The following is an 18,888-nucleotide window of genomic DNA, read 5'->3' as shown; positions in this document are numbered from 1 at the left end:
TATTTTTGCACAAAAATTGCTTTTTCTCAAAACTATATTTTTCACCATTCCGGATTCTCCATGCATATCCATATTGGCTGGAAATGCATGAAAATATGCGTGCAGCTTAATCCGATAGTTATATACAAACTTTATTATACATATTGCAATAGTTATAAATTTCAGATTTATTGGGCAACAAATATGAAAAACTGAAAAGATCCATTATAACTAGACAAACATAATAATATTTTAAAAAATTCTTTAAACTCAAGCAATAAAATTGAAAATAGTACGAATTGTTTAAAAATATCTTGTGTTAGTAAAACACTTTTCAAAGTGATACTTCAAAAACGGACATAAATCGAGCATTTAGAACTGCCTGGTTTTTAACAACTTTACTTTTTATAAATGTCAATAAATCTCAAACAAATTGGCCATATGAAGCCAAATTTGGTACTAGGCCATATGTTTACAACTCTGTCAATATCTAGGAAAAAAAGAGCAAATAGTTTACTTTATTATTATTTTTAATTATTATTATTATTATTATTATTATTATTATTATTATTATTATTTGCTTTACATCGCACCGACACTGGTAGGTCTTATGGTGACGATGTGACAGGAAAGGGTTAGGAGTGAGAAGGAAGCAGCCGTGGCCTTAATTAAGGTACAGCCCCAGAATTTGCCTGGTGTGAAAATGGGAAACCACAGAAAACCTTTAGGGCTGTCAGCAGTGGGGTTCGAACCCACTATTTCCTGGACGCAAGCTCACAGCTGCGCACCCCTAACTGCACAGCTAACTCGCCTGGTGGGAGCAAATCGATTGAAAAGTACAGAAATGTTGGCACTCAAGTAGAGTCCCCTACTGGGAACACATTCATCATGCACTTCTGCATATATTTTGAAATATAGACGTCATTTAACGGCCTCTTTATTTCAAAACCTGATGTTCTAAATCACAGCAACTGCTACGCTACTTCCTGTGTTATGAAGCACTAGTTCAATGAGCGAGGCACCAGTTATATAATGTAGAGGAGGACAGGAACATGACAAGGATCATATAACAGTATAAACAAAGAGATATAATAATAAACATTATGACAATGATTTTACACTTGTTTATTCCTTTTCATTAATTATAAAGGAACAGGTAGACAGCAAAAAGTTGCTGAAAGCCTAACTGGTACTCCCGCACAGGTGGACTGGGGAACTGCTTGCTCTGTTCCCGAGTTGTGGGGATAGAATGCACACTCAAGCAGTACAATGAGCAATACGGTACAGAATGAATGTTTAATTTATGGGTGGAGTTCTTGTGTAGACCACGTTATTACTGTTGGCATTCCTACAGTTGTTGAAAGTTATTAACAAAATGTTACTGGTTTTACATCCCAGTAACTATACTTATTTTGATTTCGGAGAAGCTGATGTGCCAGAGTTTTGTCCTGCAGGAGTTCTTTCATGTGCCAGTAGATCTACTGACATAAGGCTGAAGTATCTGGGCACCCACAAATACCACCACACTGAGCCAGGATTAAACCTGCCAAGTTGGGTTCAGAAGATCAGCAACACTACCGCCTGAGCTACTCAGCCCAGCTTGAACGTTACTTGTGTTAGGTATTAGTATGGTGACCTAGTATTGAACAGTGGATATTTGTAGTTGAAACATTCCAAAGAACTTTTATCACAAAGTGTACAAGAACAACCTACGTACTCTTGAAGCCCTGGGGAATGAACCGAGATGACTGATGTGTAAAATTTCATAGGCAGAGATGAGATACGAGTATTTAAGGATTTCATACATCAATGCAACGTTGGACATCATTTTCAACAGCTGATTTGATGGAAGATAAGATCTATGTTAGAATTCAGCTTCATTCATTATCAATTTTCAACTGATAATTTTGGCTTACTGTAATAAAACTGAACGCCCACTCCAGCAGTATAGCTTGCCGGTGAGTCTAGCAATGGATTGGGGGCGATTTATTCCCTCGATGTTCATTGCATAGTGCGGTAACTTTAACTCTTCGTGTATAAAACAGTACAACAAAACCTCATTAATTCGAAGTTGTTGGGACGCAAAAATTGGACTACGAATTACATAATTTTGAACTAACCGCCAACTTGTATTTCATTATGGCCGTGTCACAAAATATTATAAGACCCGTTATTGTATGCAATTAACCTTGATTCACAGTTTAAACTTATCAAATGCCATGGAAAAGAACTATTTCCGAAAAGTATCCAACAAAGTGCATTTGCATTATTCAAATAATGTACTCGGATAAATAATTTGCAAACATAACCTGATGCAATGAAAGAAAAAACGCCAGATTCAAAGATGAGGACAAATTATGCTGACTCCCCTGTGCAAATACTTGATTTCTTGGATTATTGTACTGTTTGCATTTTTTAAGTGCCTTGTACTTGCACGGAAGGTGTCCGACGCCCTTAAAACATCGTGGCTTATCAAACTTTCGTAAGACGAAGGGAGGAAGTTCTCTCACTTCTGTGCTCATTGCAACCCTGTACAATGACCCCCACCCTCGTTCAATTTCCCAGTTGGCACTTCTCTCCTTTAAAGCTGTAAGTCTGTTTGCGCTTGGCATTAAACAAACAATGCAGTTGTTTCATCGGCATTGACGATATTGTTCGGTGTGTATGAATTGATAATATGAGCAACGCTTTTTCGCCAACTGTCGGCATCGCCAGTGTTCGCGGATTCTGCTTCTCTGCACACTGCCTGCTATGTGATATTGTGGAATTCCTTAAAATGCTGAATACAAAAGAATTACAATTTCATTTGAAATTAACAATTATGAAGCACACTGCTGAAGCACATTGCAGACACACCGAAGTGAGTGGTGAAAGTGCAGAAAGCTACCCCTCCACGTTCTGGAAGACACGTTCTATCATGGCGCAGATCCATTTTGAATTTCAATTACTCTGCAAGATAATATTTTTTTTTAATGTAAAGGCAGTTTTGAATTAAAAGTCTGAATATTGGCAATGGGATTGACATTGTTCTTCGAATTACGAATTATCCGTATTTTGAATTAAACAATTTAAATAACATGCAAAACCGCATCTCATGTTTCCGGGAAAGAGGGCCAATAACGGACCATTTATATTGGTATTAAAGAGAGCTGCTTTGAATTAGGCAGGATTTGGAATTAACCGATTTCGAATTATCGAGGTTCTACTGTATAATCTATTCCAGTCACTAAAAAACATACCTAATTAACGAGTGTTTCACATAGTTTTGGTGATTTTATGATACTCCTTTGCCCCCTCCTTATGTTAGAGATATAAAAAAAAAAACAACAACATATAACATCCTCAAGGACACGCTCATTTTATTCACAAGCGATATGACGGTTAGTTCATCACTGCAGGAGTATATGATTGCAAATGCAGACAGAACGAAACATGTCACAGTAATGGGTGCCCAAACAGTCGTAACAATACACAGCGTACACCCCTCTGGCGGCAACGCAGGGATGTATTCCTGCATGCAAACGATCACATAGGTGCCAAATGGCATCCAGCGATAGACTGTCCCAAGCATCTTGCTACCTTTTGATCCAATTTGGCAATGGATCTTGCAGACTCTGGAGAAAGTGTAAGTTTCTGCTTCATCACGTCCCATACATGTCCAATTGACGAGAGATCCAATGATCTTGCTGGCCAGGGCAGTTGTTTAAAACCACGTAGAGCATGTTGCATCACAGCAGGTGTAGGTGGATGTGCATTGTCCTGCTGAAGCAGCACACCACTTTCCTGTCGAAGAAATGGCAGTAGCACGGGGGCAACAACCTGTGCAATATAGCAGATACTGGTTACGTTACCCTGCAGAAATACCAACTGTGACTGCAAGTTGTAACTACTGGCCCCTCCACACCATGAAGCCTTGGGTGGAACCTGGTTGTTGTGCGCGAATGCACTCTGGAATAGGCCACTCACAACGTCTACGCCGCACACGTGTACGTCCATCACTTACATACAGACAGAACCTACTCTCGTCACTGCAGACAACAGAGTGCCATTCACCTATCCAGTTGACCCTTTCACACCAGAGTAGCCATGCCTGACGGTGTCGTGGCATTAGTGGTAGCCTGGTCAGTGGCACACGCAGCATAATCATGCTGCAAGCAGACTGTTCCTGGATGATGTTAGGTCAGCCACCACTGCTCGCACAATGCGTTGATCTTGACGTGCGTCTGAACTCTGCGAACGTCTGGAGCCTGGTCTACTGATGTGGCAATGTTCCACAGACCACTGCTGAAGACATGGACATACCACTGATACATTGTGCCACACATGTACAGCGATCTGTCAATACATCCATCCAGCTTCCCGCAGGCCCACAATGTGACGCCACGAACCTACTGCGCTGGTGTAGCAGGTGGAGAGGTGATAATCCCACGTGGTGGATAGGGGGGTCCTAACCGGCTTGCTGGTGGACTTGAGGGAAATAAAATACCTCTCGCGGACCAAACACACTACCCCCTATACTATTATACACAGTAATAAAATCGAAAAGAATAAATCAAGAAAAAATCAAGGCATTAGAGGGAGAAGACGGATCCATAGTACATGACGTAAAGGATCGTCAGAAGGTGAAGGCAAAGTAGTTTGAAAAACTTTATAATGAGGATGACTGCTCGGAGGAAGAAGGAGATACGAAAATGGAAATAATAGATGGAGAAAAAAAAGAGAACCCGATAACATGGTTGGAACTTGAAGGGCAGTGAAAGCAATGACCAAAGGTAAAGCAAGTGGTAAAGATGAATTCAATGCTGATATGATTAAGGCAGCAGGAAGCGTTGGACTACAGTGGCTATACAGAGCCTTCAATGCCATATGGAAGGATGAAAGAATACCTGAAGATTGGCAACAAGGAAGCATTGTACCACTGTTCAAAAAAGGAAATGGGAAGGAATGTGAAAATTAGAGGTATATTCCCATTATCACATGGGCTAAAAATAATGGAGAAAGTCACAGAAAAAAGACTGAGGGATACAATAGAAACACAGTTAGAGGAAGAACAAGATGGCTTTAGACTGAATTGATCAACAACAGACTTGATATTTACAGTGCAAACAATAATGGAAAATCATCTGGAAAGGAACAAGGAAATCATATTTGTATTTTTGGATTTGGAAAAAGCTTATGATACAGTTAAGAGAAAACATGTATGGGAATGCCTACTGAAAAGGAATGTACCAAAATCATTAATTAACAAGATAAAAATGTTGTATTATGAGAGTAAAAGCGGTGTACAAGTAGAGAGTGGTGAGTCTGAAACATTTTATACAAAAAAAAAAAAAAGGTCTCAAGCAAGGAAGGGCACTGTCGCCATTATTATTTATTACAGGGTCCGCCAGAAAAATGTATACATTCTTTACAGAACAAAAACGATTTAATGTGTGTTTTTTTTTACATTTAAATTTTGATTACATATATAGTACTGTCTTCAGTTAAACACAGGGTTACATGAGATGTTCAAAATGTTCACCGTTGTCTGCCAGACACATAGCAGAACGACAAGCGTTCGCTGCAACTACGTCCGTCAATGTTTGAATGGGGATCTCTGCACATGCTGCTGTAATCTCCTGGCAAAGGGCCTCAAGCATGCATGGCTTACGTCGACAGACTTGATTTTTCACAGTTCCCCACACGTAAAAGTCTATAGGGGTAAGATCTGGCGACCGTGGGGGGAACTCAATGAGCCCTCCTCGTCTAATCAAATGTCCCGGCAGATTGTCATCCAGGAAAGCTCATACTGCTACATGGTAGTGTGGTGGCACCCCGTCCTGTTGGTAGAAGACTTTATCGTCGGCTCCATAAAGCGCACGCACAGCTGTAAAATTAATGTGCGTAACATTTCCAAGTACACTGCTCCAGTGACAGTACCATCAAGCAAAAAGGGCCCTAGTAAGCCCCTCGACAACAGTCCGCACCAGACATTAACCCCTGCTAGATTGACCGACTTATCCCCATGAACATGTGGATTTTGCGGAGCCCAGTAGACACAGTTATGTTGATTCACTATTCCATTAAGTTTAAACTGGGCTTCATCAGACCACACTAACTTCGTCAGAAATTGTCTTCTTGAGTTACCATTTGCTGTTACCATTCGCAAAATTGCATTCAACGATCAGGATCGTCCTCATTTAGGCCATGCAGTAATCGTGGGATGTAAACTTTCCGCCTAGCTGTTTTCAAAATTTGTCGTACACTTGTACTGCTAATCCCCACTTCCCGTGCACATTGAGTAGCAGACTTCAATGGAGAATTAGCAAAACTTTCCAACATGTGAACCGACGAAGCAGGACTGGTAGCTGTGCGTGTTCTTCCCATTGTTCTTTTGTGAATATCACAATTCGTTCCATGCGTCTCAAGCTTTCCAGTAATGCGTTTAGTTTTTAGGCGTGTCGGGGGTTCTGTTTCAAACAACCTCCTCCTCTACTGACGCTGCATTTCAACGGCATTATCAAACCTGATAAACCACTTCAGAATGTACTTTCATTGCTCGAACGTCAAGTGTGCTCCAGCCATTTTGTTTTCCCACTATCACGATGCAAGTACAGACATCTGTTGAGCGCAAGACATCTACAAAAGATGATAACAGTTAACAATGTCCATATTCCGATATCGTCTAACAAAGAGTGTATACATTTTTCTGGCGGACTCTGCATATTGATGGATGAAATCATAAAACGTGTAAAGCAGAGTATCAGTAGCGATGAAGTGAATGCTTTTGTATTTGCAGATGATGTGGTGATTTGGGGAAAGGGAGAAAAGTACAAATGATACTGGACATTTGGAATGAAAATTTGAAGGAGTTTGGAATATTAATTAGTAAAAAGAAAACTGTAGTCATGCACTGTGGAAAAGAGAAAAAGAGAAGCCAAGTGAACATAGACGGAGAACAGTTAGAGAATGTAGAACAATTTACATATCTGGGTAGCATTATAAATGGATGTAATGAAATCAACCCTGAAATTAATAACAGACTAAGTAAAGGTACATTTTATCATCAAGTCAGAGAGCTTTCATGGGATGACAAAGTACCAAAGAGAATGAAATTAACATTATACAATTATACAATTAAAGCAGTGATCAGGTTTACTGTGTGGTAAGCCTACTGCTCAACTGTCAGAGACTAATGAGTGGCCATCGAGTTATTTGTATCAATAATGCAAAATACGATAATACGATACCCTTATCCCTTTTCTCCACAGGGTCGAGTATGAAATGAGACGAATCTCCGCAGTGATTTTTTATGACCATATGCCCTTCCTGACGTCTACCTGATCAGAGGAATTAATGAGATGAAACGAATGACGTGATATGAGTAAATAAAATGGGTTATATTTACTTTACATGTACCCCTAAAAGTCATGTTCACCATTTACTGACTTTTCAAATTTAGAAATGCTGCCTTCCAACAAAAATAGCCAGTATAACTCAAATACATTCAAAAGTTTGTTAAAGAACAGTGTACAATGTTTACATGTACAATTTATAGCTCTTTATAACCTAGAAGTCATGTGTTCACTACATAAAATTTGAGGTTATCGCATATTGGACCCTCCTTTACTTTTTCTAGTTGCAAAATTGGGGAAAAAGGGGGTCTAATACACCAGTATATCCGGAATATTCACGTAATAAGACATAAATTTCCGTTGCATTGCTATCATTTTTATTCAATTAATTTGAGTAAATGCAATATAACACAACCTCGGCAAATGATGTAATTCAAAGTAATAAACTTCATTGTTAGGTTCCGTATTGAGTTAAGACTATGCTTAAAGTAAATACAAAAATTTTTAGTATTGAGACAGTGGAATATTAAAATTTTGTATTTACTTTAAGCAAATGATGTAATGGCAGAAAATACATTGCAAAAATTATGATGAATATAACCACAATAATATTTTCCCCAAGTAAATTATGGTTTATCGTGCATTTCTCTTGTTTTTCAAGAATGTATCCCACTGCTAGTCCAAGAAACACAACTGCTGTTTGGCTTTCGTCCATGTAAAAACAAAATGCTATCAAACCTTTCCAAATCTTATCAAGTCCTATCAAAACTTCAGCAATGTTGAACAATCTTTGACAAGATTTGAGAACTTTTCTTGTGAAGTATTGGATTGAAAGAGAAATAATAATACTTTAAAATACTGTATTTAAGTTAGTTTACATGTTTTAACAAAGTTTAAAGATGAACACATCGATTACTCTCATTCTAATTACGCACGCACATATTTTCAAAAGTCAGCACTGCAACATGCAGTTGCGTTCATCATTCGGGATAAGATTGTTAAAGTTCTCGTAATACTTGAATCCCATTATACTCCAGCGTTGAACGTGGCATCAGTTTCCTAGTTAGAAGAGAGGTATGAATCGCGTGTTATGGATGAGTGCAAGTGTAACAAGTTCTTGTTATCACCTTATCATAGCTGAAGAAATGCTTTGTGCGATCAGAAATCATGCAGTGGAAAGGAAGTACAATATCCGCAAAAGTCAATGGACAAAAAGCAAAAGTCTTCAAGAAACAAATAGTAATCATCGGGTATTTTGTGACTGATAAGGAAAGCATCTGAAGATTAAAACAGGCTCTCTGATTATACAAATGAGAGAGGCAAGACGGATATGCAGTTAAAAGTGAAATGTGCCAGCCAAAGGTTTCAGCTATCACCATGGAAGTAGGAACCATGGGCTTCATAGCTAGCGAGGGCTGGCTAACAAGAGTTTAAAAATCAAAACAGATTAGGCTTCCGAAGGAAATCTATCACAACTCAACGACTTCCAAGTGATTATGTCTAAAGATTAAAGTGCATGTCTTAAAATCAGACCAATATTTTATGTAGGATTCATTACTTGTAAAGCTGTTTTTCCCTTTCCCCTATTTTGAATTTCCAGTCCTAAAATTAGGGTGCACAAATTATTGACATGTGAATGGTGCTTTTGCACAGTAGACTATAGTGTACCAACTGGTTGTCATACAAGGTGAAGTACAGTAATTCAGCAAAATTTCACGTCCAGTATATACTACAACTTTATTATGCAATTATTATGCTTTTCTACCCTTGAATGGTACAATGACAATTTCTCCTATCTCCTCTTGACATGAAATGCATTAAATAGAAAATAAAACTATGAAATATATTAACATATCGTAACCGTAAATCAAAACTACGAACTACCTTCAGAATTTGCATTTGAGGCACTATCATCAGCATCTTCTTGTTTGTGATTTGGTGTATTGCGTTTCCGTTTCTTAATTCTTTCAGAAAGAGATGTATCACAATTAGAGGTTGAATTTCCAGGAAAATAATTTTCATCACATGACGATGAAACTCGTTTCCTCTCTTCTTTATCTAGCAAGAGAAACAAAAATACAAAATGGTAATATAAATGACAAACCTTTCTCTCTTTGGTACATAAGACAGTGCAAAAATTTTACACATGGTTCAGGGAATATTTCCAAGACACACACACATATCACAGATTAAAAAAAAGGATATAATTTAGAAGTTATGCATGAAAAATCAAAGAATTTCACAAGATGGGCATAAATAAAAAGATATTTATTAAGAAATGAACTGAATCCCTTTCAATGAAATACCATACTTATGTCACAAAATAAGACATTATACATATTTATTATAGACCATTATGCCTATTAGTTTTCAGTTTGAGATACTTGGACAAAATTCTAAAACACATAGATTCCAATTATCACAACTGATCTGCACTTAGAGCAGTTGCCCAGGTAGCAGATTCCTTATCTGTTGTTTTCCTAGCCTTTTCTTAAATGATTGCAAAGAAATTGGAAATTAGTTGAACATATCCCTTGGTAAGTTACGGTATTTCAATCTCTAACTCCCCTTCCTATAAACGAATTCTAGCTTTATCTTCATACTGTGATCTTTGCTACTTTTAATGACACCACTCAAACTTATTCGTCTAACGATGGCATTCCACGCCGTGTCTCCACTGACAGCTCAGAACATACCACCTATAATACCAATATAAATGGTCCGTTATTGGACATTATAAATTTTCCAGCTAACTCATTCCTGGTTGCCAGCGTTTCGCCCCAGAGTGCTAAGTTGGGCTCATCAGTTGGTAAATAGCACACCCACCAAGATGCATACTGGTGCACCCAACTTAGCATACTGGGGCGAAACGCTGGCAACCAGGAATGAGTTAGCTGGAAAATTTATAATGTCCAATAAAGGATCATTTATATTGGTATTATAAATTTACTCATTCAGGAGAAATATTTCAGGTTCCCTATGGTAATCAACATCTACATACCACTTAGTTGAGCAGCTTGTCCCCTTTCTCACAAGTCTTCCCAGCCCAAACTTTGCAACATTTTTGTAACGCTGCTCTTTACTCGGAAATCACCCAGAACAAATTGAGCTGCTTTTCTTTGGATTTTTTCCCATTTCTTGAATCAAGTAATCCTGGTGAGGGTCCCGTACACTGGAACCATATTCTAGTTGGGGTCTTACCAGAGACTTATATGCCCTCTCCTTTACATCCTTACTACAGCCCCTAAATACCCTCATAACCATGTACAGAGATCTGTATCCTTTATTTACAGTCATATTTATGTAATTGAAAAAAATGAAGATCCTTCCTTATATTTTTTGCTATGGGCTTTACGTCGCACCGACACAGATAGGTCTTATGGCGACGATGGGATAGGAAAGGCCTAGGAGTTGGAAGGAAGCGGCCGTGGCCTTAATTAAGGTACAGCCCCAGCATTTGCCTGGTGTGAAAATGGGAAACCACGGAAAACCATTTTCAGGGCTGCCGATAGTGGGATTCGAACCTACTATCTCCCGGCCTTCCTTATATTAACACCTAGATACTTACAATGATCCCCATAAGGAACTTTCACTCCATCAACGCAGTTATTATGACTGAGAGGACTTTTCCAATTTCTGAAACTCAAACCTGACTTTTAACCTCGTTTATCATCATACCATTGCCTACTGTCCATCTCACAACATCATCGAGGTCATTTTGCAGTTGCTCACAATCTTGTAACTTATTTATTACTCTGTACAGAATAACATCATCAGCAAAAAGCCTTATCTCTGATTCCACTTCTTTACACATATCACTGATACATATAAGAAAGGTCCAATAATACTGCCTTGAGGAATTCCCCCCTTAATTATTACAGGGATAGATAAAGCTTCACCTAGTCTAATTCTCAGAGTTCTATTTTCTAAAATCCACTGAAAGCACATTTTTCACCAGTTTCCCAGGAATCACTTATAGTTCCCGTCATAAGAAAATGAATCCTCTATCCTGGGGGCACTAAAACATATCTAGAATGTGTGTGGCTCTGTTATTGCTGTCATATATTATGAAAATCCAACACGTACCTTAATGCACAATCAAAATAATAACAGGAAGAGGTAAACTGATATACATAGTCCTATAAAAAATAGTCACAAACAGTGACAACAATTTTTACAGTGCTTATACAATCAGTGATCAAAGTCAACAACTTTCCCTGGTATGAAGAAAACACTAGCCATGGGTGGTTCAAATGTAGGAGTGAGAAGTTGGATGCATTCAGCTTCAACAACAGATTGGGGTGGTTACATAAACTGAGTGGTTGATGTAACTCTGAATACTGTAAGAAATCTGCAGACAAGTTCTTCAAACCTCAAAAAAATTAAGATCTGTGCACACCACTTACCAGCAATTCATTTATAATGGCACTGTTGACGAGTTGTTAATGAAGAGATGGCCATACACTGTAATGACTATCAAAATGGAAAATGTACCGCTAGCATGAAAAACCCGATGTTTAGATCAACGAGTTTGGAACTGCAAATTATCATAATGTACACGAGATGCTTCTTGAACTGAAAACTTAAAAATGAAGTAAATATAATTTCTAACATCTGAGATATAAAGCAAGAGGATTCTAAAAATATGAGATCAGTCAAAGCATCCATGACAAATCGGTCAAAAATTAATTCTGTTCAATTAGAGGCTTACTACTCCGAAAATGACTGGGTGTATGCTAAACGTTCACAAGATGTTCTTGATAAGGTTTCAAAGGCGTCATGAAATGATGGTGGACGAGTACAAAAAGCACTGCTGAGACAAATTTTTAGCAAGAAAGACCAGCAGCCATATTATACTAGGAGACAGTCCAGGATAACGATTAGGGATCTCGACAAAAATGTCTTTCACTGCCAGGATTGGCAAGGCAGTTATATGTATATAATTTATCTCATCGGTTGGCCGGCAGGCGCGTCCAGCTTATCTGCCTACCACAGCGACAGCAAGGGGGTGCCCGCACTTCGCAGTGCAGGTTGGTGCTTAGAATGTGTATTAAGTGTTGATCTGTCACTCCAACTGTTCTCGAGGCATTATGAGAATTAAATTCCACATGTGTACACAGAAGAGGAAAGGGTATTTATGTACAATACTTATGTGAAAACAGAGTTTTGCAGGTAAGTCGTCAGAGCTGAGCATGATGGGCTACAAAAATGTTAAAATTGAAACCATACAAAGTAACTGTAGTACACAAACGGCATCCACGTGACCATGATAAGCCAGTACGTTTCTGTAATTGGATGCTGCGAAACATTCATGATGAAATAAGTGACCCAAACTTAATATTTTTCTTTGATGAAGCATGGTTGCATTTACACAGGTATGTTTTTGACGTAGAATAACAGATATTGGAGTACAGATAAACCCCACTGCATAGACATGACAAACAGATTGGAGTATGGTGCACAATGAATGGATAAAGAATTACAGTACGTATCTTTTTTTAGGTCACAATTGATGAACTGACTGTCAAAATGGATATTTTTAGCAAGACTTTGCCACCACGCATACAGGTAATAAACTTACAAATACTTATACAGTTTTTAGAGGTTCCACCTATTCAATACAACACAATATTGCCTGAATGTATTACAACATATTAACTTCATTTAGCAGTACTAGTTTCGGCGTTTCTTTAGCAGCATCATCAACTGCAAGAAAGTCATGAATAACTGGCAATTAATATAAAATATATACAAACATTTCTGTACAACTAACTCCTATAGACCTTATATTAAAATACATATTTAGATAAAATACAAAGTTATTGTCTCATATTTATACAAGTTCACAACTTGTGAGTCAAAATCACAATTAAAACCAACTTGAAGAAAAATAAATAAGGTTTGTGTGCATTCAAAGTTTTTTCAACTTGGGGTACTGAGTTCAAACTTGTTTCTTGTTTACTTAGTATTGCTTAAATATTTCCTTTAATTTTTAACACCTTGTGTGTCAGTTCAAATTGCACTGGCCTTCAAGGTCGAATATACTGAATGAGTTAAAACTGTATACATTCAAATTTGTTGGTGTAGAAAACACTAAGGCCCGGTTTCTTCAACTGTATGTTAAATTTTACTTAACAAATGTTAACTAACAATTGTTATTAATTTGACACTTTGTTTAAAAGTGCCCTGTTTCACGAACACATTTCCAGCATTTGTTACGAAACAATTGTTAAAGACAAATTAACACACTTCAGTGAGATTTCTGAACGCGTTTGACAGTGAGCGTCTTCTGTTTCTTTACATAAAGCGCTCCTAGTGGTGTGTTGAAGTAGTATTTTGTCACACAGACACAAATGGTTGACATTATTATAGGTTATGGTTAGCGGAGACCGATGAGACGTAACCATGTCAAGTAAGAGGCAACAAAAGCGTTGTGATGAATGCGAGTTTTATTTCATTTAATTTAAAATTATGCGACTGTGCTTAAAAAAATGAAAGAACGGACTGTTATATCACAACATTCGATATAGGCTATTCTTATGTTCTGAACACCGGGGGGGGGGATGTGAAAATTTATATGTTTTGAATGGTTCTCGAGCATTATTTTTATTGCGGGGAAAATAATGTAATGCCTTGTTACTGCTGCAGTGGCAGCAGGAATCCTCTGCAGGATTCTACACACTTTTTCTTGCACTCGTGAACATAGTCGCCTACAATTACATGAAAAGTGTCTCAAGCAAGTATAGCCCAGATCCTGCGGTCAACCGATTTCATCGAGCTTTAACGTACCTGTGGGGAGACACTCAATGGTAACTCATGTATAAGGGTTTAAGTCAAAACGCTTTCGTTTTCGAAAAAAAATGAGGTCAGATATCATTACACAGAATCCGCTTCGGGCAAAGAGGAGGTGGTAGAACACTAAAAGGCGAACAAATTTTACTTAAACATGTCAGGTCCGCAACCTAGTAACTTCTGAAAATTTGATGAATCCCCGATTCCAATGCTAGGCATATATACTTGGGAGTTACATCACAGCGGAACGGAGTGGTAGCCAAGTGGTCACCGTATTTGTCTGCGAACCTCGTAGACTTGAATTCGAGTCTCGTCGCAGCTATGATTTTCGCACAAAATAAATTAATATGTCCGCCTCTGTGGTTAGTGTGATTAGCTGCCATCCCTGGAGGCCCGGGGCGGATTCCCGGCTCTGCCACGAAATTTGAAGAGAGGTACGAGGGCTGGAACGGGGTCCACTCAGCCTCCGGAGGTCAACTGATTAGAGGTAGGTTCGATTCCCACCTCAGCCATCCCGGAAGTGGTTTTCCGTGGTTTCCCACTTCTCCTCCTAACTTAAGGCCACGGTCGCTTCCTTCCCTCTCCCTTCCAATCTTCCCATCCCCCAGCAAGGCCCCTGTTCAGCATAGCAGCTGAAGCCGCCTGAGCGAGGTACTGGTCATCCTCCCCAGTTCATCACCGACACAGAGTCTGAAGCTCCACGACACTGGAGGGTAAACAGACAAATATGAAGAATAAGAAGACGATTAAATTAATATTTGAGGGAACGTTAAGATAAAAATTGGAACAAAAATATTACGGAAATTGCAGTACAGTTTATTTTCTACCTGAAATGAATATAGGCCTAAATGTTCTGACAGTTACTGCTGGATCTCTCTCTCTCTCTCTCTCTCTCTCTCTCTATATATATATATATATATCTCTTTCTATTAAATTTAGGTAGAAAATAAAGTTCCACTGCAATTTGATTTTTCATTTTATTCACATTTTACCTTCACATTCCCTGAAACAATGTTTTAAATATGTATTTAAAAAATATGTCTATGGCTGGACTTGAACTCACGTCGCCGCAGTTAGGAAATAAGTACGATGACCACTCACCCACTGCTCTACTTGTCGGAGTGACAACTCTTCAAGTATATAGATGATGTACACTGACTGACAGAGCAAATGCAACACCAAGGAGTGGTCAGAACTTTATGCCAATTGCAGGGTAGACTGACGTCACTGAGGTATGCTCATGATGTGAAATGCGCCGCTGTGCTGCGCACGTAGCGAACGATAAATGGGACACGGCGTTGGCTAATGGCCCACTTCGTACCGTGATTTCTCAGCCGACAGTCATTGTAGAACGTGTTGTCGTGTGCCACAGGACACGTGTATAGCTAAGAATGCCATGCCGCCGTCAACGGAGGCATTTCCAGCAGACAGACGACTTTACGAGGGGTATGGTGATCGGGCTGAGAAGGGCAGGTTGGTCGCTTCGTCAAATCGCAGCTGATACCCATAGGGATGTGTCCACGGTGCAGCGCCTGTGGCGAAGATGGTTGGCGCAGGGACATGTGGCACGTGCGAGGGGTCCAGGCGCAGCCCGAGTGACGTCAGCACGCGAGGATCGGCGCATCCGCCGCCAATCGGTGGCAGCCCCGCACGCCACGTCAACCGCCATTCTTCAGCATGTTCCAATATCGACCAGAACAATTTCCCGTCGATTGGCTGAAGGAGGCCTGCACTCCCGGCGTCCGCTCAGAAGACTACCATTGACTCCACAGCATAGACGTGCACGCCTGGCATGGTGCCGGGCAAGAGCGACTTGGATGAGGGAATGGCGGAACGTCGTGTTCTCCGATGAGTCACGCTTCTGTTCTGTCAGTGATAGTCACCGCAGACGAGTGTGGCGTCGGCGTGGAGAAAGGTCAAATCCGGCAGTGACTGTGGAGCGCCCTACCGCTAGACAACGCGGCATCATGGTTTGGGGCGCTATTGCGTATGATTCCAGGTCACCTCTAGTGCATATTCAAGGCACGTTAAATGCCCACCGCTACGTGCAGCATGTGCTGCGGCCGGTGGCACTCCTGTACCTTCAGGGGCTGCCCAATGCTCTGTTTCAGCAGGATAATGCCCGCCCACACACTGCTCGCATCTCCCAACAGGCTCTACGAGGTGTACAGATGCTTCCGTGGCCAGCGTACTCTCCGGATCTCTCACCAATCGAACACATGTGGGATCTCATTGGACGCCGTTTGCAAACTCTGCCCCAGCCTCGTACGGACGACCAACTGTGGCAAATGGCTGACAGAGAATGGAGAACCATCCCTCAGGACACCATCCGCACTCTTATTGAATCTGTACCTCGACGTGTTTCTGCGTGCATCGCCGCTCGCGGTGGTCCTACATCCTACTGAGTCGATGCCGTGCGCATTGTGTAACCTGCATATCGGTTTGAAATAAACATCAATTATTCGTCTGTGCCGTCTCTGTTTTTTCCCCAACTTTCATCCCTTTCGAACCAGTCCTTCTTGGTGTTGCATTTGCTCTGTCAGTCAGTGTATTAGAATCGGGGGATTCATGAAGTTTTTGGAAATTATTAAGTTGCAGACCTGACAAGTTTGAGTAAAAGTGTTCGCATTTTAGTGTTGTATCAACTCCAAGTGGTCCGAAGCGGATCCTGCCTCATGACATTTGTCCTCACTGTTGGAAACTCTATAACGTATGTTCGATATCGTCTAGTATCTTGTTCATTATGGCTTTGGTAATTAGAAATATATCTTCCGACAACTCTAGAAAGTAGTTATTTCTTAGTATGGGTCGTCCTTTGCCTTCTTCAGCTTATAAATAGTCCTCATACAGCAGTAAAGCTTCAAACGTATGTCTTCTACATGCCTCCATTTTGAAATTTTAGCAGTTGTTAAGAGGTTTAACACAAGGCTGCTGCCAGGTTAATTTAACACAAGTATTAACATTTGTTAGAGTTAACAATTCCTGATGAGACGACCATTTTGTTAAATTATGTGTTAAGTCTCCTTAACAGCTGTGTTAACACTTAACATTCGTTGAAGAAACCGGGCCTAATTGTTCAGTTCGAACTTATACTAATAAAACTAAATTACCGAGCTCGATAGCTGCAGTCGCTTAAGTGCGGCCAGTATCCAGTAATCGGGAGATAGTGGGTTCGAACCCAACAGTCGGCAGCCCTGAAGATGATTTTCCATGGTTTCCCATTTTTACACCAGGCAAATGCTGGGGCTGTACCTTAATTAAGGCCACGACTGCTTCCTTCCCAGTCCTAGCCCTTTCCTGGCCCATCGTCGCCATAAGACATATCTGTGTCGGTGCGACGTAAAGCCAATAGCAATAAATATTTTTAAAAAAACAAACTAAATTACACCAAAACCTCATTGTGCCTGCATTCGTTTATAATCTTATGTACTAAAATGTGCCATCCTCTAAAAAGTTTGATTCCTGTAGCAGAATGTTTACTATGCTGTTGCGTGTAACCTGATAAGGTGGAAACGTACAAATGTGTCCCGAGGATGTTAACATGGACTATGTTTCTCAGTTCAATATTGGAAACCTGCAAATGATGAAAAACCCGAAAAGTAATGAAGGAAGGCAAGAAAGATATATAAACTCTATCAATTGTTAAGCTTATTTGTAAGACTCGCCTCAAACGGCCTTAGACCTAACGTGACGGCTGTAGCACAATGAGTGGTGGCTTGCTTGTGTCGTGCATAAAGTAGAGAGGCGTTGAGGAGGGGTAGTAAGGGTTAGCAGGGAGAATTGACTATGGATCGATAGAAAAGGAAAGCTCAGGGGGACATTTCGGACAAAAAGAATAATATGAAAAACTATTACGTAAAGCATGAGGAACAGTAATATTTCTTGGAAATCTTATATTTGTCAACAATGTTACCAAGAAATCGAATAGAACTCTTAGGTTTTTCAGAAATTTCATTTAGATTAAGATTAGCATTAAAAATACTGATCTAAGTGTATGAAGCATGCCTCTGTAACCTCAAGCAAAGGCCCATTGTTTAGCGTCTCCATAATCTCAAGGTCTTGTTCTATGTCTGTGAACTTGTGTTTAAGATCATGGACATGCTGGCCTACAGCTGAGAATCTATTATATTTCACAGCATTAAGATGTTCAGTATATTTAACCCTGAAACCACGCCCAGTTTGCCCAACATACCCGCAGGCACAGTCATTGCATCGAAATTTGTACACTCCTGACTTGGAGTAGGGATTACTTCTATTAATTGCTGTTGTGTTATGTAATACTTCTGTGCTTCTGTTATCCATTCTGAACGAGATCTTAATGTTCAGTTCCTTAAAAATATTTGTGACCTTATAAACATCTTTACTAAATGTAAATGTCGAAAAATCTTTTTGTTTCAGTTTACCTTTGATCGAAGTGGTGCGAGGGCGATATTTAAACTTATTAATTATATGTTCTATAAAGTCCCCTTTAAAGCCATTAGCCTTGGCCGTTAACCGGATAATATTCAGTACTTTGTTCTTTTTTCTTTTTCTTTTTTTTTGCTATTGGCTTTACGTCGCATCGACACAGATATGTCTTATGGTGACAGGATAGGAAAGGCCTAGGAATGGGAAGGAAGCCGCCGTGGCCTTAATTAAGGTACAGCCCCAGCATTTGCCTGGTGTGAAAATGGGAAACCACGGAGTTCTTTATTGAAATTGCACTTAGACATAGGTACCTTGAAGGCACGTTCCACCAGGCTATTTTAAGTCGCGTATTTACGAGATTGTGGGTGCGTGGAAT

At 39.7% G+C, this 18,888-nt stretch overlaps 1 protein-coding gene across 2 annotated transcripts in view; it reads right to left on the bottom strand.

The window, feature by feature from the left end:
- The window catches only part of Nipped-B (Nipped-B cohesin loading factor), an 804,192-nt gene that overhangs the window by 372,425 nt on the left and 412,879 nt on the right, over positions 1-18,888 (bottom strand). For both annotated transcript variants that reach the window (XM_068226150.1, XM_068226151.1), the window contains one exon: positions 9,198-9,371. In XM_068226150.1, coding sequence (XP_068082251.1) covers positions 9,198-9,371 — 174 coding nt within the window. The remainder of the gene's footprint in view (positions 1-9,197; positions 9,372-18,888) is intronic.

This window comes from Anabrus simplex, chromosome 2, assembly GCF_040414725.1.
Source record: "Anabrus simplex isolate iqAnaSimp1 chromosome 2, ASM4041472v1, whole genome shotgun sequence".
Taxonomy (NCBI): Eukaryota; Metazoa; Arthropoda; class Insecta; order Orthoptera; family Tettigoniidae; genus Anabrus; species Anabrus simplex.
Note: the sequence above shows the minus strand (reverse complement) of the source record. Positions and strands in the feature narration are given on the sequence as shown.